Raw genomic sequence first — 24,799 nt, forward strand, 5'->3', positions numbered from 1 at the left:
TAGAAGTTAAAATGTGGGCATTCCCCCACCCCCCACGAAAAACCCCATGCCACTTTCCAACATACAGACTATCACCCTCCTATTCTCATTACTCATGCTTACCACACACTCTTGCAAAACACACAGGGGTCGAGGCCCCAAATATTTGGTAATCCAAAGAAACTACATAGTTACACAAAAGACTCACTTCCTTTTCACCAGCAAACCATGAATGAAAGAATAAGGGGCAAACACATGATCTTCATCCAGAGTTAGTATTTCCCTAAAATTCTTTTTCCTTTCTCTTAAGTCATTAAAACCCAAAGCAGTTTCACTTACTACTGTTACTTCGATACTACTTTTTTTTTCCTGAATGGCTAAGCTAGAACATACTTTCCTTTCATAGCTGATGTTTACAACCTCAAGACTGGCAGGAAGCAGTCTCCTAGTTGTGACTTGGCCACGACACTCTGCAATATGCAAAGTTATCACATAGGTGCAAATGACGCTTTAAGAGTCATCAATTTTTTAAAGCAATAATGCATTAATATGGAGCCTCCACATTTTTCTGATGCAGCAAAAGTTCTCTAAAGGTGGTGGCACCCGTGAAAGAAAAGGCACTTCGTGCTAAAATTCAGAGGGTCTCTCTTCAGAGACCACCCCAGCAGAGAGGCCTGGTCAGCCCAGGCCTGCAGGTGACCCTTAAGGGTGGAGAGGACCATCCCCCAGGAAGGCATCTGCAAAGGAAAAATTTGTAATGATTCCAAGGAGAAACACTGAGAATACAGATACGGTCGCACCAGGGACTGAGGCGTGAGCTGTACAAGCATCTGCAGGCTGGCCCTGCACTGTGTACTGGGCTGGTTCCCTCACAGCTCCAGGAGGTCCTGGAGACACAACAGGAGCAGCACCTTAGCCAAGAGGGTTCCCGGCCACCTGCTGTGTTCCCAGGAAGGAGCTGAGGTCCTGTTGGCAGCACTTGTGAGTACTGCTGGTCCGTGGCAATATCCAAAGGGATTTTCTGATACAGTCGTGAAGAGAAGGTAAGGATTTTCCACGCAATCTGAGACTCCTTGGTGATGCCCAGCAGCCTTTGTGCCTTCTAAGAGCAACGATGGATCAAGCTGGCCTCCTCCATCAACACTCAGAAAAGCAGCAGGAATATTTTAGATGGGCAGGAGCAAATAAGTCAAAATGGATTGAGTCTTTATCCTAGTACCATAAATAAAGTGCACCATGATTGGAAGCTATAAAAAGCCACTTGCCAGAGGCTGAGGTCTGGGGAGAAACCACCATGACCACCCATTCAGAATGGCGGGTCATTTTCTTCAGCCAGAACGCTGGCTGCCGACGCTCTTTATTGCTTTATTTCCTTTAGTACTACGAACTTTTAGCCATAAAAAAAAAAAATACTTGGTGGGCTTGACAGGAAGCATGTCACAGAAACCCAGAACTGGCTGATAATAAGTTTATGTTACAGTCTCAAAGTTGGATGATGGCTGTTTTCCCCCTTCGTTCTGATGAACTTAGGAAAATTTGAGGTTTTTTTAAAACATCAGATTGGCTCATGATGCTTCTAAAGAAGCAGGACAGCCGTTCATGGCCAGCATAGTAGAAACGGTTGTCTTTGTTCCACCGGTCATCAGATGTTATGCAAGAGAATCCACTTACTATCACCACATTCACCACGTTGGTGGGTTCCATAAACTTCCTGGAAACTCTTTCAAAAGAGTATGTGAGAAGAAAACCACGATGTACAAAGAACTCTGCTCGATTTAGGATCCCTTTTCAAGGAAAACTATTTTGCTGCTTTCATGTAGGAAGGTATCGCCCCCCGTGCAGTCAGGCCTTCAAAGCGCTTGTAGGTGTAATTGATGAAGACCCAGTCTTTGTTCTTGTAGTCTGTCTCAGGGTGATTACTTGTTGCCACTGGGAAAGAAACAGATGTGAGAGTTGATTCACAGCCTCACCCTGATGGACTACTCAGTAATGAAGACGTGACATTCTGGAGAACATTCTGCAGATTTTCTCCATTTGCTTGCCTATGTTCCTTGAACCTCATATTTTTCACAATATTTTTAAAGTTTTATTTTCCCACTTCTGTCATTTCAGGTTACCTAACCTTTAATTTAATAAACAAGAGAGTAAATCTTTGTGGTTGAGCTGTCTAAACGTGGGCGTTTGTATTCACTTTCCATTTGGCAAGGTCTCACTTGCTGCCCAGCATTAACACTGGAAATATACTTACAAAGACCCTGAAGAACTGAAGTTCCTCTCCGTGTTCTCTGCCCTGATTTGTAAACATCACACCCAAATTTGGGGGACATAATGCACTGATAAGGCAGCCTGAGGTGGTGGAGGTATTACCTGTTGGCTTAAGAATATCAGATTCTGGAAACTCATCGAAGTTTGAGGTATCATCAATGCTTTTGATTTCAATAGATATTGCAGCAGGTCTCTCTCTGCCAAGAACAGACATGCCAAAAATTACTATGGTTAGTAATCATATGGGTCACAACTAACAAGTCCGGGAAAGACCCCTGATCTGACTGACAGGGAAACACTGTCCACTGACAGGCAGCCTTTATTTCCTTTGAAAAGCTGTGACCACTGACAACCACACTAGCTGGCTAAATCCAAACAATATTGTGATGAAAAAATATAACAATTATCTATAGCTAGGAAGAAAGACAAGAAAAATAAGGTGAAATTAAAATTCAAAGTTAGCATGCTCCTGACAGCCTGCCCTGTCTGCTGCAAAGGGGAACCCAGCCTCTACACGTCCCTTCGTGCAGGGCTCTGCCCTCTTCTACCAGAAGTGCCACCGAGTAGAGAGGCTAAAGGGCAAAGGTAAAAATCACAAGCATGCAGATTAGGGACAATTATGAAACAGACACAACAGATACAATTCCCTGGTTAGCAACCAGGGAATGCTGGCTACAGCGGTGCGGGCAGAACACTGACAGCGCTCTACGACCCACCCCCCACGACAATTCCATGCTCCCCTGCCTCCCCCCGACTCCTTTCTTCCTTCTCTACCCCCCAATAACAGCCTCCACCTGTGGGCACAGACTGTCTGGCTGGTGGCCCCCAACACTAGAAAGACTGGTGTGTCCGAGGTAAAAAGCAAGTGAAACATGATGCTCAGGCAGTCCTTTCACCATGGAATCCAAAGGTGTTTCTCTGGAAACAACTGGTGGCTTAAACAAATCCTGTGGCACATGGCCGACAGGAAGTCCCAACTCCCAATCCTTAACAGGAACGAAAATCAGGACAAGACCCTGAATTTCTAAGAAGCTCTCTTCCCATACTTGGCATGCCAGTAATGGCTTCTAAATTAGTATTAAGCAAACTATAGACTCAAATTATCCTGAAAGCTTTTATATGGATATACCTGATATGTTCCCAGTCAACACCTTCAAAAAAAGAATTATTTTTGATTTCCTCAACTCCAGGGGCTCCAATTCTATGTTCCCATTCACAGCAGAATCTGGAAAAGAGAGGCCTTTCAGCACACCTCAAGCAGTCTCCTCAGAAAAAGAAAAGGAATAACCTCCCCCTTTTTTAAAAAAAGAGAGAAATGGGAGGAAGCAGAGGGCAGACCTAAGAAATGATGAAATTTCTAAAAAAAAAAAAAGGATTCATTCATCTCAAAAGGCCTAGGTGGGGGACAGGGGAAATGTTCTCTGATACCTCAAAATTAGATCCTTGGCTTTGTCAGAAATAGGCACTTCGGGAGGAAAAATCAAAGTTTCTTTCCAGTTCATCACCTTCTTATAGGTCTCTTGAGGGGTCTCAGAACAGAAAGGTGGGTAGCCTGTAATGAAAAGGGAACTTCGGAGCCTTCACATCCCAGAACTCTTGAATCTGAGGGAGATTATTCCACTTGATTCTAATAGAATTTTAATGATCCTATATGTCCTTTCCTATGTGACATGGACAGGATTCCCACTCATCCCAGAAAACAACTAAACCAATTGTTCATTTCCCCCCAAATCTAAAGTGAAGCTGTGCTTCTGATACCACTTGGGAGCCAGCTATTAGCTGGGGCTCAAGAGGAAGGACAGAAGCCGAGCTGTGGACACGGGGCTCCCTGGAAAAGAAAGGATGCGGCACTAAGAAACAACCCCTTCCAGGAACATCTTTATTTGGGAAAAGTGACTCCACGCCTGAGAACTGCAGGGGAGAGGGCAGTCACAGCGTGTTACTCCACCTGCCCCCCGCACAGATCACATCTGCCTTCACAGGCACCCATCCCACGCTCCGAAGACAGCAGCCAGACGCTGCCACACCGTCATTCCCACGGACTCGCTCTGGGCCACCACGGCCAGGGCTCTCCTAGTGGTCAGGCATATGGTAACCCCCCAGACGCGTCCCCTAAATACACAGATACACCAAGCAAGAGGGAGAGAGGTCAGAGCAGTCCACGCTTTGAAGGCTTTGAGAGAGAAGGGGGACAGCTAGTAAGAGTCCTTCTAATACTGCCCAGTGAAGGCTCTCTGAATACAGTGGGTGTTTAATAAATGCCAGTGATTGAAAGAGCTGCCAGATGGAGAGGATGGAAAAGTCAGAGAAAACCATGATCAATGATGAGCAAAGCCACGACAGAGTGCCCGTGAGCCCAAATACAGTGGGATTCATTTGATGACCCAGAGTTTTCTACCCAGGAAACTTCACAGTGAAAGACATGGGGGGGAGAAGTGCTCACTGAGATGCCCCAACTGAAACAGTCTTATCAACGCACGGCTCCTTCCTGACCCCACAGAAAAAGTTCCTTGAAAGCACGCGACTTACCAATGAGCATTTCATACATGATCACCCCCAGCGACCACCAATCACAGAGCTTGTTGTACCCGGTCTGCATGAACACCTCAGGAGCAATGTAGTCAGGAGTGCCTACTGTGGAGAAGGCCTGAAACACGCACCACAGGTCAGCGAGGCCAGGCAGGAAGGCGGACGCCCAGAGTTCTGTCCTAGAGACCAGAGGCTAGAGACCACCCGGAGCTCCCCACAGACTACATAAGCAGGAAGACCTCTCCATAGCACTTCCAAAATGAAAATAAAGCCTTGTCAGTGAAGTGAGAGGCCATTCACTCAAAGGCAGAGGTCAAAGGTATCTGCCAGGTGTAACAGTACTGTAATAGACTGAGTGCCCAGTGTATGCCAGGCTCTGATCCTTCTATGCTTATGAGCCTATGACAAAACTCAGCAGCGAGGACTCTAGATAAAACTCTGACGCCCAAAACAGCTTTGCCTAAGGCCTCAGAACTAGTCAGGCAGTAGACCCCCGTTTGGAAATTAAAGGTAAAGTTAGAAACTATTGGTCAAAAGTTTACAAATATCTACTTACCAAACTGAAACATCCATGTAATAGTTCTTAGGTGGTTATTTTATAAATTCAAATAATCTACTCTCTTACACCAGGACTGCAATACCAGGCGAAGCCCAGTCACAGGCTTCCTGTGCTCAGCGTTTGAGAGCTTACCAGAGGTGAAAGCTCAGATCTAAGTGCTTTACACATTATACAACTTGTAAAGTTAAAAGCCATAGCTGTGTGGTGTTTTAAAAAATATTATGAAACAGTGCAAACGTAGAAAAAAAAAGCACAGACAATACAACATCCATGTACCCATTACCTATATTAAAGAAAAGTTAATAACCTGTGATATTTTTCTCTCAGGTCATTTGTCTTTTTAAAAGAAACTATGTAAACGAGAAAAGTGAGACTCCTTCCCTCTTCACTGAAGTCATAACAATCTGATGTTGCTGTGTTAGGACTGTATAGAAATTTGCATAAATGACATATTACTCCTTGCATATTTCAACTCTTAATAAAGGGTTTCATACTGTGCTGTATTATTCTACAATACTACAACTTGCTTTTTTTCTTCCACATTATGACTGAGATTTATTCATGTAGCTCTTAGTTCACCCATTTCGCTGCTGTACACTGCTGTGACATTATACAAGTGACACAATGGTTTTTATCCATTCTTCTGTATGGACACTTATGCTGCTTCCAGTGTTTCACTCTAACAAGTAACACCTGAATAAACATTCTTGTAACACCTCCTGGGCACTGGGAGTATTGCTGGGTCTTCCATTATGAGCATCTTCAACTCAATGAGACATCTTCCAGTTGTCCTCCAAGGTGGACAAGTTGTCCTCCTCTTTAAACATGCCCAGTTAGGATAGCTCTTGGCGATCCACTTTCACCAACACTTGGCTTTGCCAGACTCTTCAATTTTTACCAATCTGATGAATATGAAATAGGATCTTGCTGTTTTCATTTGCAAGATCTCTAGTAAGGCTGAGTGCATATTCATCTGTTAATCAGACATTCAGTTTTCTTTTTTATTCGGTGAATTATTGTGCAGATCCTTTGACTATTAGCTTTTTTTCCAGTTGCATCACCTTTTATCATTGACTCATTGGAATTCTTTTTTAACTTAAAAAAACAAACAAACAAACAAACCTTTTTTGGCCTCACAGTTTGTGGAATCTTAGTTCCCCGACCAGGGACTGAACTCTGAGCCTGGCAGTGAAAGCTCAGAATCCTAACCACTGAACCGACATGGAATTCCATTCCTCTGATTTTAAAAAGTAATTTTGCCACGAGTCTCTCAAACTGAGATCTTAGTTTTGTTTTTGAGCTTTGTAAAAATGGTATCATTCTACACGCAATCTTCTGCTTGCTACTTGATTTTTCCTCTATTTTGTTTTTAAATTTGATCCATGATGTCACATGTGGCCGTTGTTCAATTATTTTCACTGCTAAACAATATTCTATTCCAGAATGTAACCATTTTCCTGTTGATGGACACTGGGTTATTTCCAGTTTTCTGCTATTATGAATATGCAATAAAACATTCTTATAGATATCTCCTGGTTCAGAGGTGCAAGAGTTTCTCCAGGGCATCTGACTAAGGGTAGGTACACACATGAACTGGAAGATAATTCCAAAGGAGTTGGACCATGTGGCTTGCCTCTTAATTTTGCTTATATTTTTCAATATATAAATTATTTTTCTTTGAAGTAGTAAAATACACTAAGTATTCCTTCACAATTTGTACTTCTTAATTATCTGCATTATTTCTTAGTATGTTATTTAAGAAACTCTTCCTTACTGAAGTCATACACATATTGCCTTGTATTTTCTTCTAAAATTTGTAAAGTTTTATTTTCCATCCATAATTTTTTTGTGTCTACTGTAAGGTAGGAATTCATTTTTTCCATATGAATAACTGTACATTGTTTTCTTTCAAATATCCATGTTAAATAACATAAATGCCACTTTTTTAATCTTTCAAGTTTGAAATATGGATTGGGCTTTCCCCAAGAAGCATTAATATTTTAATTCTAATTATAAAAGTTAAGAAACTTTAGAAACCCATCAAATTAGTCTAAATATATTCCAGCAAAGTTGGATGTTAAGTAAATCCTATTTGTCCGAAGATTTCCATTATAAAACTGAGATCTCTTGCTACAAAAAAAGGAACTTCAAGATACTAAGGTATAAAAAAAAATCAGAGCCCCTCTTTGGGAGCCCACGCTCACTGCCCCACCTGGTAAGTACAGGTAATCAGGGACCGCCCCCTTCCCAAACCTCTGTTTTCCACGCTGACCTGATGTGTCCTCCAACTTCAAGCTCTTAATACCTCAAATCTGTACTTTTTTTTTTTTCCTTTTGTTGTCTGAGTGTTGTTTACAGTGTCAATTGAGGCTGTGCTAAAAAGTTTTGTTCATTGTTAAGAGTAATTTCAGATGTGTTGCAACTTACTATTTCATTTAGCATTTTAGGGGAAATAGCAATTTAATTTCTTTCTTAATCACTTCTGTAAATTTTACACTTTAAAAAAATTAACTGACAAAGGTTAGACGCATAGATGTACTTCAACTTTTACCTCCGTTTAATAAATAAATTAAGGTTGACTCATACCTTGTGGCTCAGTTGGTAAAGAATCCGCCTGCAATACGGGAGCCCTGGGTTTGCTCCCTGGGTTGGGAAGAGCCCCTGGAGAAGGGAAAGGCTACCCACTCCAGTATTCTGGCCTGGAGAATTCCATGGACTGTACGGACATGACTGAGCGACTTTCACTCATACCGATGTCCTGATCGGTTACTGGTCTAACAATCACCCAGGACCATGCTGGCACTACAAATATTAGAATGGAATTTAAGCAGCCAAAGATGAAGGGAAAGCCTCCACTTGTTTTCTGTGATTTTCAACAGACTGAAAAGTAACAGGCTGGGTGAACAACTACATGTGTTAGGCTTACCCTACTAAGCATTAACTTATATTAACCTTCCACTAGCAGAATGGAATCACTTACGAAAGGTCAAAAGCACAGGGTTAAATGACCTTTTGAAGACTGACTAAAGGCAGCTTTATTTCCAAGTTATCAAAGGAGGTAATATGAGGATGACCACTTCTACTGTAGATAAAAAGGCAAGAACCTTAACCAGAGCATGAGAACCTAAGTTTATTCAAATTAAAGAATAGTAAATATTAAAGGTCATTTAACTCCAAATGTAGAACTTGTGGAACCTCCTTCCTTATAGACCTATAAGGCATTCCTAGTAAGTTTGACATGACTCTCTGGTTTATGTCAAAGAGCATAAAGCTTCTCAGAGTATGAGGATAATTTGAGGTATTTAAGATTAATTACCCCCTAAATAAAAGTGGCCAAAGATTAAATCTTAGTTTGCTTTAAAAAAATTTTTTTTAATCACAGAAGATTCCTTACCTTTTGTTACCTTCCAAAACACAGATAAATATCAGTCTCCCAGTAATGGAGGAGCTACTGTCTAAGAAACAATTGCTTAGGTAGAGGGTCTCAACTTTGACTGCACAGCAGAATCACCCAGAGCCCTTTTAAAAAACCAGGTACCCAGACTATATACCCCAAACCAACTGCATCACAATCTCCTGGGGTGGGACCCAGACCAGACATCAGTATGTTCTTAAGTTTCCCAGGTGATTCTGGTGAGCAGCCAAGGCAAAGATCTACCGCTCTGTGACAGAAGCATCTGAAAAGATTTGTTCCCAATGTTCCCTAATCCTTAACAACCTATAAACGGTGCTTCAACTACCTATAAAATTTAAACATTTAAAGAGTATCAGAATTCCTAAGAAGGCTACCAAACTTTAGTATCCCCAAATTAATGTTAGAAAAGATATCAAAGATTAATCTCATTTACTACATTTCCAAAAATGTTTGGTTTAGGTTAATGCCTCTCCCCGGGCCCAGGTTTAACAAAAACATCATAATATTCAAAACATGGTCTTAAATGGACCTCAAATGAATCCAAAAAATGCAAGCCTTTCCTTTGATTCTTTCTTAATCCTAAGGCTTCCAACTTTCACATATGACTAATAGGTACTTACTAGCAACCTATTAAATGAATTATTAGAAATACCACAGAGAACCCTAATTCAGTGTTTTAGTAAGGACTCTAGCCAAAACACAGTATTTGGCACACCTGCCAAGTTACAACTGTGTACACCAATAAGCAGAAATGCCACTATTTCTAGAAATACACAAACATGATCATCATTCCAAGTTAGTCACAGTTTCCCATCCTTGCCATTCTTATTTTCTAATGACCCACTGCCAATTTAGCTTTACTATTTTCAATTTGCTATTGGGTTTCTTGCAAAGCCTAATATGTAGGGATATACATTCCTACTACATCTGGTCAATAATTTTCCATAACTAGACACTGGGATATGTGCATTTTAATTTATGAACCAATGAATGAATCAGAATAAAAGTTTGCCTAGACAGAACATTTCACTGGTAAATTTGTACTATTTAAATAAGTTCCACCATGTTACTGAGGTAATGCAATAATGTTATTTACTTTTAAGCTTATGGGGCATAATTTTATGTGTATATACAGGAATTATTAAAATAAGCATTTCCCTTAAATTTCTCTCCAATTTTTAATCACCAAGTTCTTTTTTCTGCCATAACATAGGAAAGGGTGGGGCAGGCGAACTGACTAAGTGAATCACACGCTTGAGAACCACAGCCTTGAGGTTCTGGGTAGGTATTTGTACTTAGTTTCAGTTTGAGAGAACTCCACCTCAAATATAACCTTTACCACCATAAACAGAGGGAAAAGATAGAAGAGGAAGGAAAGCAGCTGTCACCAATGTAAAAGGTCAAAATGAGGTCATCCACTGAAAATGTCACGACCAAAACCACCTCATTTTATATCTGCCCTCCTTCAAAATACAACTTTTGGTGCTGCCAATGTGACAGGCCTCCCTTAAGGTAATTTAAGACAAGGAACAGGAAAGCTGCAAACATTTATCAAATGCAAACTTCTGTGCATATTTCTAAACTGGCTCATACTTGGTTTGTAGCATTTAAGAAGCCACAGATATTACTTACTAGCTGACGTCTATTTCTTTTCCAGGTTTCTGCTTTCCTTTTGGAGTTCATGTTCTGAAAAGCTAAAAGTAGAGAAAACAAGTTCTAATAAGCAAAGTTCAGCAATGTTTACTACTTTTTTAGGCTCTGGTTCAAGCCACAGGAGACCCTCAAGTCTCGCTTTTCTCCCCACACACCAAGAACTCTGCATGATACTGCTGCTGCTACGTCGCTTCAGTCGTGTCCGACTCTGTGCGACCCCACAGACGGCAGCCCACCAGGCTCCCTCGTCCCTGAGATTCTCCAGGCAAGAACACTGGAGTGGGTTGCCACTTCCTTCTCCAGTGCATGAAAGTGAAGTTGCTCAGTCGTGTCCGACTCTTAGCGACCCCATGGACTGCAGCCCACCAGGCTCCTCTGTCCATAGGATTTTCCAGGCAAGAGTACTGGAGTGGGGTGCCGTTGCCTTCTCCTCTGCATGATACATTTCCCAGCAAATCCATAAGCCCCAGAGGTGCTAAAGCATTAATTCAAAATATCATGCAGAAAGTTGTAAGCCACACTTCCCTGGAGATAATATGACCAGAGAGGAGGACAGGCCTTAAACAGAATTACAGGGAACTGAATCAGAATCACAGGGAATTCAGTCTCATCAGAGAGAGGTGAAGGTCCCAAAGTGGACCTAAAACATGCACATTTCAAATTACTATCAATTTTCCAAGAGTAGTAACTCTTACATAATCAGAGACTTCTGTATATATTATATACTACAGACATAGCTTCCCAAGGATGAACTGTAATTTTACTACACAGTTTCAATGGTGTGGGGCTTCCCTGGTGGCTCAGCTGGTAGAGAATCTGCCTGCAATGCAGGAGACCTGGGTTCGATCCCCGGGTCAGGAAGATCTCCTGAAGAAGGGAATGGCAACCCACTCCAGTATTCTCGTCTGGAGAAGTCCATAAACAGAGAAGCCTGGTAGGCTACAATCCATGGGGTCACAGAGAGTTGGACAGGACTGAGCGACTAACCCTTTCACTTTCACTTTTCAACAGTCTGGCAGAGTGAAAGTAACTTGCAAGCTCCTTTCTGCCGTGACAGAAAGAAGCCAGTGGCAAATCTAACCTGGAGTTGTTCCCAGGATTTTTTCCTCTACTATTTTTGTTTGCCTGCTCCTTGTTCATCCCTTGTAACCTTCTCCAGATAGCTCCAAAGAATGCTTGTTGGGACATCTGCCTTAACACATTTGGTGGCCTTCATCTTCTCTTACCACACAGTACAAATCACAAGCAAACCTGGGAAGGTATTTTTATTCTCGAAAGACTTGATCTGTGAGAATCTCCTACTCCATCCTGCATATTCTGGTTACCAGGGGGAATAGCTCTTCCAGGGATAAAAAGGCTACCATCACTATTAACACTTACTGAAATCACTGGGGAGGCTGTGGTTCAGATTCCTATAAAATTCTGTCCTATGTGCTTTTTTCAGTCCTGTGCAAAGCCCAAAGTCAGAAAGCTTCACATGGCCCTATGGAGAAGAAACAAGGGAAAGAACAGATGAACATTCACGGATGTGGAAGAGAACGTTATCTTCTCCAGCTCCGTGCATCTTGTGGAAGAGAACATTATCCTCTCCAGCTCTGTGCATTACCCATTACGGCTCCACAACCAAAGGTTGCTGCTGCTGCTTTGATTATGGGGAGAAATACATACTAGCAAACGAATAAAAGATTACTCCAAATCCTATTATACAAATATTATATGTTTTGGGTGTATCCACAGCATCTAATTTTACCTCTTAAACTACCTCAATCAATATTCTGTTTCTTCAAAATTGTTTTTAACGTCTATATAATATTCAAATGACTCAGTATATCACTGCCTATCCCCACAATGCTACTTAATCCAATCTCAAGTCACGTGGATTACAATAAGCATCCCCCTGCCAGAGAGGGCCCGTGTTCCCAACCTAGTCAGGCATGATACAGAGGATGGTCTTTATAGAAGGCTGTTTGAGCAAGTCTTTATTCACATAGCTTTTTCTCCACTTGAATTATTTCATTGGGATAAATTCCAAGGAGTAAACTGTTCCAAAGACAAAGGGAACTGACTTCACTGTACAGTTCTTGGTAAGTGTTACCATACTGGTTTCCAATCCTAAGTCTCTGCCTTCACCATTCTCCTCACACCTCCTATGAGCCAGGCACCATGCCTTTACATGTGTTGTCTCATTTATAATTCTCAAGCCACCTTTCATAGACTCAGAGTCATTAAACGACTTGCTGGTGAAATGGCAGCACCAAAGCCAGTAGTCAAAGCTTTTTCTCTCCAGACCAGGATTATTTAACCTCTCCAACCCCTCATTTCATCTGGAAAATGCGAATCATGGTATCTTCCTGGCACGAATGGTGAGAATTAAGGCTTGTAAGGCTCCTTCCCTGGTTCTCTAAGGTAGAAGAGGGTGTTCTAGGGGTGGTGAGATTTTGCATTGCAGGACATTTGGTCCAAAAAGTCCTTGGTATTTAGTTCTGTCTAAAATGGATGTTTTGGATTGGACCAGATTTCAAGGAACTTTTGTCACGATCCAAATGGCCACAGTCAGGACCAAACGTCCACCTACCAAAAGTTTAGGTAGATAAGGAGGTAAAACCGAAACTAGGGGAGCAACTCTTGCTGCTGGGAGCAACTCTACACTGCTCAAGGTCACACAATCAGGGGTGATGTGGCCAAGGACTGAGCCCTGGCGGCTTCCCCATCTGTGGCCTTTGGTCCCTAACATATAAACATCCCAAGGCTACAGAAGCCTTGCTCAAGAGTAGCTTTCTGTGCTGTTTTGGTTTCTTCAATTTCATTAGGTTTGGCTCTGTGTGCACACACACAGGCACAAGCATAAGAAGTAAACTACCAAAGATGGCTTTGAGCCTACTAACCTGCTACTTCCCTTTCAGATTTGCAAATAACCTGTTCTACAAGCCAAGGAAGTGTTTCACAGTTTTAATTACATGTTTTACCTAGACAACTCCAGAAGAGTCTTAAAAAACAGTGCCTGGAGCAAACGCTGCTCAAACCTAGATTTTCAGAGAACTCTGTAGCACTTCTCAGTATGCAGCAGGAACTCAAAATGTCTACATTTTCACTTTTACAACCAACATGGCTAAACACATAAATGAGCCCTCCTCTACACATCTGGGCGGGCATATTGTAGAGAGCATGTCTGCACCAAACAGGTGTCGCCAGTCCTCCTCAGCTAGACTAAGTCCCCAGCTCTTGGTCTTCAGTATGTCTGCTGGCATTGAACACAGACTTAGCCTACAATGAAGCCAGCACTAAGGCACTGGGTACAGGACCAAGACATCTGAACCCAAGACAACACAGACTAGAGCTACTATTTTATTAAAATATATCTGAACTTAAGGACAGAAAAATAATCTCATACACGTTACCATTTTAAAAGCAGAATATCAAGCTATTTACTTTGAGGATGCTAACTGTACATAAACTGACATAAAGAGAAAGCTACTGAAGCTATTATACTAAAATAGTTGTTACTGGGACTCCCCTGTGGTCCAGTGGTTAAGAGCCTGCCTACTAACATAGGGGACACGAGTTCAATCCCTGGCCGGGGAAGGGTCCACACGTCACCGGGCAGCTAAGCCTGCGCGCCACAACTGCTAGGCCTGCATGCTGCAGCTGCTGAAGTCTGCCCCATGGAGCCTGTGCCCCGCAAGAGAAGCCACCACAGGGAGAAGCCCCACATCCCAAGTGGTGAACAGACTCCACTTGCTGCAACGAGAGAAAGCCCGAGCACTGAACAAACACCCAGCACGGCCAAAAGTACTTTATTTATTTAAATAAAAAATAATAAAATATTTTGAACAATGACATTACATTTTTCTTCTTTATAGCTCTCTGTATTATTCAAATTTTCCACTATGTTTGTATATTATTATAATGAAGAAAAAAACTATTAACCAGAAGAAATTATTGGACAAATCTCCTACTCTCTCGAAACAGCAAGATTGAGGTTTTCAAAGGAAGTAGACTAAAACTTCAGATTTTTTCCAAAGACTGTTACCAAAAGACAGTAAGAAAGGAAAATACCCTATGAATTAAATTTACTTTCCTACTTAAAAGAATTCAATCTAGACAACAATTCTATGTACCAGAACACAACAATCTAGAATTTTAAAGCTGGAAGGGACTTTGGAGCGTTTCCTAATCAATATATTCACTTCATAGATGAGTGAGGTCCAGAAGGTGGAGGAACTTGTCAAGCAGCATCAACAACACAGCAGCACAGGGATTCTCTTCCGATGTGTTGAAAGTTTAAGAATCAGGCAACTCAGTTCATGCGCATGTCTAAAGATAACTACAAAGAGTCCATCACAGAGGCTGAGCAGGACTCTGCTTTACGCACAGGGCACAGGGTTTGGAAGCTGAGCTTTGTGACAGATTACTGTTGCTGTTGCCGTACTTCCTAGTTCTAGGCTGGGATCCTCAACAGAGGGGTTCTTGACAGGGGATGCGTTAGTGTAATTAATCATATGAGAAGATGACCATCTTTGGCTTCATTATAAAACAACTTAATTTTATGCTTAATAATTTTTCAAAATGTTCTTTAAAAGGAAAATTCAATCAAATTATGGAATTCATAAGCCTTTCTTACCTTTAAAAAAAGAAGAAGAAAATACACCAGGGAGCTCACAGCTCCCCTACTGTGATTACGACAAGTCATGCAGGGGTTAAGGCAGAGGCTGCTCAGACAGGTAAAGACACACTGGTCAGCCCGCACCCCTCACAGTACCTTGCTGTCCAGGAGAAGGTTGTCTGGTTTGATGTCTCTGTGGATGAATCCAAGCTGGTGAATAGAGTCTATGGCTAACACTGTTTCTGCTATATAAAACTGAGTCTCCTCTTCCGTCAGCGTGTCTTTCTTCATCAACAGGGTCATCATGTCCCCTGGAAACAAGAAGATACAAAGTACACACACACACACACACACACAAAACAGTATGAGTAACAGCCAGTTTTCAGATATGTCCTTCCTACCTGCCACCATAAGGCAGTGCTAAATAGGCCTCTGCTGTGTCCCAGAGATGACCTACTATGGGTGGAAATGCCTGACATGAGCAGAAATGGTAAGCAGTTTCTAACACTTAAAAGATAAAATTCACAGCCACGGATGGCAAAACACTTTCACTAAGCTAACTGATGCTGACCCCTGAGCAGTGATTCCGACTTTACTGTGGAGAGAGAAAGGAAATTTCTCCCACACTAAAATAATAAACCAATCAATCAATAAATTGGCTTAAGACAATTTTTTGGACTGGGGAAAGAGCTACTTTACTTTTCACTTGGCACAAATACCTACAAACTTCTCTAAGGCGTTACCACATTCTAACAATGGCTGTACTGCCATTATTAGACAGGCTGAGTGAAGTGAAAGTCACTCATTCATGTCCGACTCTTTGTGATCCCATGGACTATACAGTCCATGGAATTCTCTAGGCCAGAATACTGGAATGGGTAGCCTATACCTTCTCCAGCAGATCTTCCTGACCCAGAAATCGAACCGGGGTCTCCTGTATTGCAGGTGGATTCCTTACCAACTGAGCTATCAGGGAAGCCCAAACAAAAACGTAAAAATCTGGGGAGGCTGAAAACAAGCTTTCCACTGTCTTTTCACAGAACACTAGAACATATATGAAAAAGTAGGATTTAGGTAGCAAAGTGTTAGTCAACAAAAGCTGTTGTAAATATGAACAGTAAATGCTACAGACTAGGATGTGTAATAACTGCCTCCCAAACGTGCATAGTGAACACCTCCCAAGATAAGGGGGGTTTGTTCTCCAGTGCTTATTTGTGGGTACAAAATGCTTTATGCAACTTTTACAACACAATGTCAGTATTTCAGCAGTTAAACAGTAACTTCGTTAGTTTTCTGCAAAGTCAAAATTTAAGTATTTCTGCTTAATACCATCAACATACAATGGTGAAAAAAAAGATTCTGATCCAACAGTCAGATGAAAGCAAAGCAAATATGAATAAACAGTTTAAAGGTAAAAGAAACAGGAAAGATTCAGTTCACATTGCATAGAAAGCCATTTATGTTAGAAAATGGAAAAGAGACAGAAACCTCGGATTTTAATAGTGTATCATGCTGCTTATTTCTAACTTTGAGGGAAGGAGAAAAGTGGGTATTTTCCCCTCGGGCAAAAATTAAGGCACTTATTAAGATGCTCCCAAAACTTGAAAAACATGATTTCCTAATCACTCCTGGAAGCCACACATTCAACCTGGAGGCACATCAGTGGGGCCAGCTCTGAGGTACCTGTGTGGCCGTAGTGCAGCGGCCCAGGAGAGCAGGCAGTGGCCTCACCTGTGCGAGCGCACCCACATGATCGGAGCCCTCAGGCCAGCCCCACCGAGTGCAAAGGGCAGGGTCCAGGGGACACGGGAAGCTACGGAAGACGGTGCAGGTAAGGCTTGCGGAGACGCATGTCAAGGGGCTGGCTGGTTCCTGAGCTGGTTCTTACTCCTATTTAACAACTGACATCTAAATGTTAAAAAGTTTCTCCTCATTCTGTCATATAGATTCTTTCCTAACCTTCATCAGCTGTTAATAAAAAGTACTGATGACCCTAGATCTAACTAAAGGTTGTCACCAGATCAAATATTATGCCACAATTAGATTAGCTTTGGTATAAAAGCAAAAAGGAGAAAGTTTTCTTTTTTTTTTCCTACCAGTGTGCTCACAGCTTATCTGCTCACTGGGAAACAGACCGTGTTCCCCAGAACAGACGCATGTTCTATTCTGGGTTTACTTTGGAGCTGTCTTACAAGATGCACATGCCAAGTTACCAAGAACTTTAAATTTTAGAAATAAGAAACAGATTGTGACTACTAATATATGTAATGAGAAATTCACTCTTTACAAATTACAAGGGGAAAAAAAAAGTTGAAGCAAAGAATGTAAGAGCTTCAATATTGTCACTGGGTAAACAGACTGACAGAAGGACAGGCAAAGCTCCTAGTTTATTTCTATATATTTAAAAAGAAAATAAATATCCATCTGAAATCATGAGAATGAATGAGAAGGTTACTAAAGCTGTAGAAAGGCACTCAGCACAGACAGATTACTGACCTCCTTTACAGACCTAAAAAGATACAGAAAGCAACTTTGTGAGCACGGTTAAAAGTAGAAAGGAGGGTTAATCCATGTAAGAGAGAAACCACAAAACAAAAAGGAAAAATGACCTTTCATCATCAAGTAATTACCTCCAGGCAGGAACTCCATGATTAGGTAGAGGTTTAGCTTATCCTGAAAACTATAGAACATTTTCACAACCCACAAACTGTCTGCCTCCACTAGAATGTCACGCTCCGCACGAATGTGGCCAACCTGGAGGTACACGCATTGGATTAATGACAAGCCTTGCTCTGCTTTATCAGACTGCATATTTGCTTAAACAACTTAAATACTGTTGAGTATTAAATTGTGATGATGCAAAAGATACAGCTTATGCTTAGGCAAACCTACGAACTCAAAATTGACAACATTTGACTTGAAGGTATTCAGTAATGGAAACCTGAGTGATGAAAGGCTTGAAAATTGCAAAAATCAAGGGCTTTAATGCAAACGGAAACTTTAACAGTGCTATAAAGTGAACCTCTGATTAGTTAAAATTACCATTCTTTTCATATCTTTTGTTCTAATAATTCTTTTTTGATAAAAGTAAGTCCCCAAGATGAGACTCTAAGCAAATCCTGTCTCAGGCCTTCAGAGACATCTGCGAAGACGCTGCCTTAACAATCCCAGATGCTGTGATGCCACAGTACTCGGTCACAGCTGTGCACACGGGAGGTACTCAGTTCTTTTATTATTTTACAATACTGTATTGGTTTTGCCATACACTGACATGAATCTGCCACGGGTGTACATGAGTTCCCAATCCCGAACCCCCCTCCCCATATCCTCTCTCTGGGTCATCCCAGTGCACCAGCCCCAAGCATCCTGTATCAAACCTAGACTGGCGATTCATTTCTTACATGATAGTATACATGTTTCAATGCCATTCTCCCAAATCATCCCACCCTCTCCCTCTCCCACAGAGTCCAAAAGTCTATTCTATACATCTGTGTCTCTTTTACTGTCTCGCATACAGGGTTATCATTAACATCTTTCTAAATTCCATATATATGTGTTAGTATACTGTATTGGTGTTTTTCTTTCTGGCTTACTTCACTCTGTATAATCGGCTCCAATTTCATCCACCTCAGAACTGATTCAAATGTATTCTTTTTAATGACTGAGTAATAGGTACTCAGTTCTTACTGAACTGAAACATGAGAACAGCTAAGAAGAGTTGTAGATTCATTTATGACACTGCCAGTTTTCTATTTTTACTGAAATATTTAGCTAGGGAGACCAAGTTGCCAAAGGTTTGGGAGGATTACTTTATTAATTTATTATAATCAAGTTGACTTCATCTACTTTAAATATACAATAATAATCAAAACACTACTGCATATCACCAAGTCGCACCCCTTTTCTTCTTGTATAAGTGCTGTTAAGTTGCAAGACTGGGTTGAATCAGATCTAAATTTATTAAGACTCAGGCTGATCCTTGAGTAGAGGTTTTTATCTTAACATGTACTCCAGAGTGGGACCTCCTACAGTGTTTGGAGGTTAAGATACACCAAATTTACAAACTGGTACTTCTACTGGCAAACTCAGCCCCTGGTTGTTGTTTTGTTTGATAGGATGTTCTGCATGCTTGTCTTAATGGAATGTCTTCAGCAAAGCCAGGCGCTCTCTAATCTATTCAGACACAGACCCCAGAGCCTTCTCTCCTGTCTTACACCTAACCTGCCTCATTGTTCCATGCTCACTCCTATGGGCCTAAAACGCCTATTGAGTTTTCAGTTTCTACTAAAACTGTTTTCAAGGAAATTTCTAACTTCAGTGTTTTAGAAATTTTACATTTTTACATCTCTACTTATGGCATGAGGGTGGGAAAAACGGGAGAAGGTAACGGTGATAAGGAATGGCGCTATAGAACTAGGATGAAGCCCAGTAAAGATCCGAGGAAATGCTCACGCCACTTGCTGGCTCTGACCCAGTCAGTTACTACACAAAGACTGCACGAAGCTGACTTCACCCCCCTGTTCCGTTGGCTCCTGTGAAGGCCTCTGCCTACTGCAGGGACACATGGAAAAGGACGGGCATGACCACTGTTGCTTGTCACTCACCTTAGAGGGCAGGACCGTGACTGCAACATTCTCGGTTTGTCACAGGGAAAGCTGCAGGCACGGTGACCACACCCTGCCCTTTTCTCCTGGGGCTGAACAGCAAGTCAAGAACTCAAGGTCTAGGGGTGGAGTCAGGCGATTTTACGGGAGGTGTGGGCTCTGGATTCCCTTTCCCCTGCTCCATAAACACTGAGTGGGGTGGAGATTATGTGCCAGCTGTGACCCAGGGCACTAGGAGAGCAGACGGAACAGTCTTTGGGTTCATCCTACCTCTACACGGGCATCACAACCAGAGACTGTCCTTTTGCACAGGAAGAGAAATGGGAAGAGACTAGCTAAACACTGGTCTCTTATCCTCTAGAATTCATTTTCCAGATAGCAGAAACTTCCATCTTGTGAGACAGAATAACAACCAGAACTCTAAATAGGCAGCTGTAATTCCTGCTCAGTTTCGTAAAAGCAAATAAGATTTTTTCCTCTGGAGAGGGCACCTATACCTATAAGAAGTCAGGCTCTGAATCTGTACTTTGTCAGCCCCACTCAGAAGTGATGAATTTGCCCGACAAAGCTGCTGCCTGCTTCAAGACAGCTGCCCCAGGTCAAGTCTGTGGCCGGAAACTTTAACTGGACCATGCTGAGATCAACCCTAGGGAGCTGAGTCCATCAGCAAGAGGATCTAATGGTTTAAGTTAATTTATTTAAACTCCTAATTTGAACAGACACTTCCTTTATCTTCACGTAGTAAGTCTTTAGAAACTGATTTTGAAGAAGGTACAGTACTTGACAGAATGTCTTTAAACAGTGTTTGGATCATCCTCTGTTACCACCTGTTACCTCTATGAAGGATTCGTAAGTGGAAGTTATGACGTGTACTTCTCTTTACAATTTTACTCTACTATTCATTTGATAAAGAAATACTGTGAGTCTTGGTTAAAACTACAGGAAATATATCTTGTAAAAATAAAATTTACTTGTAACATACAAACTATACAGACTAATCAATATAGCTTCACATTCTCCTTTTCAAGATTAACTGAAGCTCCTACAGTGTCAATACCCTTATAACACTGATTTTTAGATACATTAATAGGACTGGTGTGCATTTTGAATAAGGTTGGTGCTAACATATACTGTCTAAAGAACTACTGCCAGGATATTTGCTACTTCTGACCAAAATTCCTGGGAGTCTAAAGCTTCTGGGTAACATAGGAAAATTAAAGAGAAAATTAAAATCCCAAATTTTGAGCTAGCACTTAAATGAAGGGCAGAAAAGCCTTGGTGATTATAGCTCCTCTCAAGCGACTGGAAGGATTGGGTGTGGGGCCAGCCTCCATCCTGGCTCTGAGGTTCTGTATCTGGAGCTCTCCTTTCCAGGAGGGTCTCTCTGCCCTCCTATAGCAACTGGTATTTTGCAGGATATTTGCAGGCATTGCCCACTACAATCTGTTCTGCTAAATTAAACCAGATTTATAGAAAATCTGCATTCTCACTTTTAATATATACTGTCTAATATTTAAAATCTTACTTATTCTGCATAAAGTACTGGATGCAGCTTATAAATCTATTTGCAAAGTAGACTTGAAGTTATATAAAATATTCTTAATCATTAAATGAGAGTCTGCACTACTGTGCCACCTTTATTATATTTTTTCAAATTCATTCCCAAAGAAGACTGGCCTCTCTCACATAGTGATAAGCCACTCAGAAGATCCAAACTGGGTTTGCATGAATTTACAGAATGAAGCACGTTAAGGCCTATTTTGGATCAAACGCCAAATTTTAATTTCTAAGTCTCAGTTCCAAGGTATAATACACAACTTTCTTTAACATTCTGTAAGGAACATGCTACCATACTAAGTACAACCTCAAAAAACAGCTCCGAATGACAAGGACAGCTTGTGATCAACTGCGAAACACAAATAGCAGATGTTTCTCTAGATCTTCAACTTTAAAAAGACTGTGCATAATATCTTAGGCATTATTTGTACCTAAAATATATGTAACTGGTTCTATGGGGGTGAAGAAAGAAAAGTAATATTACATGACAGGGCTAAAGAAAACTAAAAGAGGAATACACACTTCAATTAAGCAAAAAGAGCAGTTTCAGAAGACAAAAACTCGTCAGATGGCTAAAATCACTGCTACAATTGTGCCTTACCTGCTCTTTTTCAAGCATATCTGCTTTACGAAGTATTTTCATTGCATACACATGGCCCGTATCTTTCTTCTGAACAAGCCGCACCTAAATATTACAAGAGAAACACCAAGAGTTCACGATGCCAAACTAATGCTTTCATGTGTAATAAGAAATCACATTTAAACTGGAAAAGTACTGCAATTTTTATATAAGCAATAACAAAGCAGAAGAAAATGGTTTTCAATGTTTCAAAATGGATAATACACAGTGAGGTCAGTGCCGAAACACCCTCAGATATCTATCTCCACCTCTGAACAGCTCTGGCTCCCTAGCTGAACAGATCAAGCTAATTCAAAATCCTCACTTTGGACTCATTAAACCCATGACACATGTCATCCAGTCAGCTCAAAAATACCTAAGGAAATGTTTACAACAATGTCTAAAACAACAGCAAAAGCTGAGGCACGGGAAAAAAATGCCTGGCAGTGGGGGAGGAACTAAAATGTATAATTAGGGAAATAAGAGTTTTCTGTAGCTCTCCTTTCTCTTTTTTATTTTCCTTTTTTTTTTTTTTTAGAGAGAGAAAACAGATAATTTATGATGAAAAGAAATGGTCTGCAAACCCAAACACAACTCCTTAGCAAGTCCCTGCACATCCCCACCTCCTCCCACAAGACAAGCATGTTTTTTGTTCTCCCTAAAACACTCTCATTTTGCTCGAGTCCCACGTCCCCTCCTCATTGAACATAAAGCTCTTTTAGACGTGATCCTGTACCTTTTCCTCTCTCAAGAGGCCAACAGGGATTCTGAACACTGAGGGATCATTTAATCTTTCACCTGTGCCTCTGAACATGCACTCACATTTCCCCTAGGTGCTGGTTTTTAATAATCTGCTGCTCCTTTTGTATTTACAACGATGGTGAAACTACTGCATCAGCAGGTCGTTCACTTCGGGTGTTTTCCACAAATGGGGAGGATCTTGCACAGGCTCATTCAAACCCTCCCCAGTAGACTGCTCTTGTGACCAAGCAGGACGCACTTGGACAACCAGCTGGGACAAAGCTACAAATGCTTTCGTTCTCTACCACCACCCACATTAACTTATTTCTATAAATTGTTTCCCAGGGCTATCTTTTCCGAGCTGTACCAATCTGGCAGGAAGAAATAAAGGGTGGAAATATGCTGCAAGTTTGCTCTTGGAAAGGCAGCGTAACGGGAAAAGCAACAGCTTTGAGATCAGGAAGACCTAGGCCCCGCTTTGGTACCATTGCCCAGTGGATGTGTGACACTGGAACATTATATATCCCCTCAGGTTTAACCACGTCATGTATAAAATATTAGTCATGATTCTAGGAAAGAAGCACTCACTAAGTAATAAATATTGATTTCTTTCTACCTATCAACTCTCCCTCTAGATGAATACTTAAAGCATCAACATCATCTCTAGCAAAACAGAGAAGAACAAGCAGATCCCTGGGACAGTGAGAGGGCAATAAAAAGAGGAGAGAGAGCAGGTAAGACTCAGGGCTCAAAGCCGGGCCCACCCACTCCGTGCTACAGTTCTATCAGCCATCGCAAGCTCACGTTTCGTTAGTAGCTTCGATGTGCTGTGGGATTCCTGTATTTGATAAGTAGCTCTGGTGTTTTTACCTCACCAAAGGCTCCTCTGCCTATTACTTTTAAAGACTCAAAATCTTCCAGTCCAAGTCTTGTTCTCTTCAAACGAAGAAACTCTGTCTCCTTCCGAGCATGCGCTGATCTCCGGAGTCGTTTCTAATGTTTAAATAGAGAGGGAGAGAGGTGGGAAGGGACTCTGCAACAAATCTTATTTGTGGTTTAGCCCACCCGGAAAGCAGGGCCCCGCCAAACTAAGCACCATCTGTTCACACAGGATAGCACAGCAGAAGGGCCCTTAGGAGGTCAGCCCTGCCTCCCAGCCCTCAGACACAATAACCACACTGAACAGAGGACGCCTCCTCTGTGGACGTGGATGAACCTTCTTCACAGCCTGCTACTCTACTATTCCCAAAGTGGAAGGATAAACTATCAACATTTTCCTTTAACTTTTCTTATATACAAGTATGGTTTTAACATTTCTCTCTGGATTTTTTACACATTATGGTTCATTTTATGCATTAACTTTCTATTGTTCCTCCAAGTCTTGGGTATTTTTCACCATTTTCCTGGGTTCTATGATTCATTCCTCCCTTTGAGAACACTTCCATAGCCATTTCAGTTCTTTTCACAATTTCTTATTTATTTTCTGCCACATCTGTGGGCACTGGGGGGAAAGGCTGATTCGAGAGGTATTTCACCCTGACAAAAATTTCAGAAATTTGCTCCACTTCTATGGAGCGTTTTCAGTGAATTAAAAATGCTAATTTGCTTTTTAAAATTTAAAATTTTATTTCATCTCTTCCTTTCCTTGGAATTCTAAAGCTCATTAATTTACTACTACAGAGCCTAGAAGTCATCCTTCCTGGTATTTAATAATCAACTTCTCCCTGTGCATGAGTACCCAAATCCAGAAGCACACCAGCCCTCATAATTTCCTGTTAAAAGTCAAAACCCTTCCTCCATGCGCCAATGCTTGCTACACAAGACATGATCTGCCAGGCTTGGTTTCAAGGAAAATTTTCCAATATTAATTACCTCTTCATCCTTGAGGCCTTCTTCTTCCATCACTTTTTCTAACTTCTTTTGTCTAAAAATAAAGACATATGAAATTAACATTTGAATGATAACTTTCTGTTAATTTATGCACAATTTTTCTTAACTGATAGAAACAGATAAAACTCAAAATGCTTCATTAAATCAACAAATTACAGTTACTAAGGCAAGTGAAAAAATTCTCATCCTTTGTTAGTTCTACATTTTGACAAAAATTGTTTAAGATGTTAATGCAACAAAGAATCTAATTTCAAAATGTAAAGTTCTCTCTCTCTGGGTGTGGTAGTTCCTCCTTAACAAACCACCAACAGCTGGTGTCTGATAACCTCTTCTATCAGGGTGTTTTTCTCCCTGCCCCAGACTGAAATCTACTTCCTTTATTTTC

General features: G+C 41.3%; 1 protein-coding gene across 2 annotated transcripts in view; it reads right to left on the minus strand.

Moving 5' to 3' along the window:
- STK38 (serine/threonine kinase 38) overlaps positions 1–24,799 on the minus strand; it is a 44,474-nt gene continuing 19,675 nt past the window's right edge. For both annotated transcript variants that reach the window (XM_068994117.1, XM_068994118.1), the window contains exons 3-14: positions 24,397–24,448; positions 23,395–23,517; positions 21,766–21,849; positions 17,634–17,757; positions 15,160–15,314; positions 11,781–11,883; positions 10,380–10,441; positions 4,774–4,891; positions 3,673–3,796; positions 3,374–3,469; positions 2,347–2,441; positions 1–1,908 (exon numbers count right to left, since the gene is read on the minus strand). In XM_068994117.1, coding sequence (XP_068850218.1) covers positions 1,778–1,908; positions 2,347–2,441; positions 3,374–3,469; positions 3,673–3,796; positions 4,774–4,891; positions 10,380–10,441; positions 11,781–11,883; positions 15,160–15,314; positions 17,634–17,757; positions 21,766–21,849; positions 23,395–23,517; positions 24,397–24,448 — 1,267 coding nt within the window. In that variant the 3' untranslated portion in view covers positions 1–1,777. The remainder of the gene's footprint in view (positions 1,909–2,346; positions 2,442–3,373; positions 3,470–3,672; positions 3,797–4,773; positions 4,892–10,379; positions 10,442–11,780; positions 11,884–15,159; positions 15,315–17,633; positions 17,758–21,765; positions 21,850–23,394; positions 23,518–24,396; positions 24,449–24,799) is intronic.

Source organism: Capricornis sumatraensis, chromosome 22, assembly GCF_032405125.1.
Source record: "Capricornis sumatraensis isolate serow.1 chromosome 22, serow.2, whole genome shotgun sequence".
Taxonomy (NCBI): Eukaryota; Metazoa; Chordata; class Mammalia; order Artiodactyla; family Bovidae; genus Capricornis; species Capricornis sumatraensis.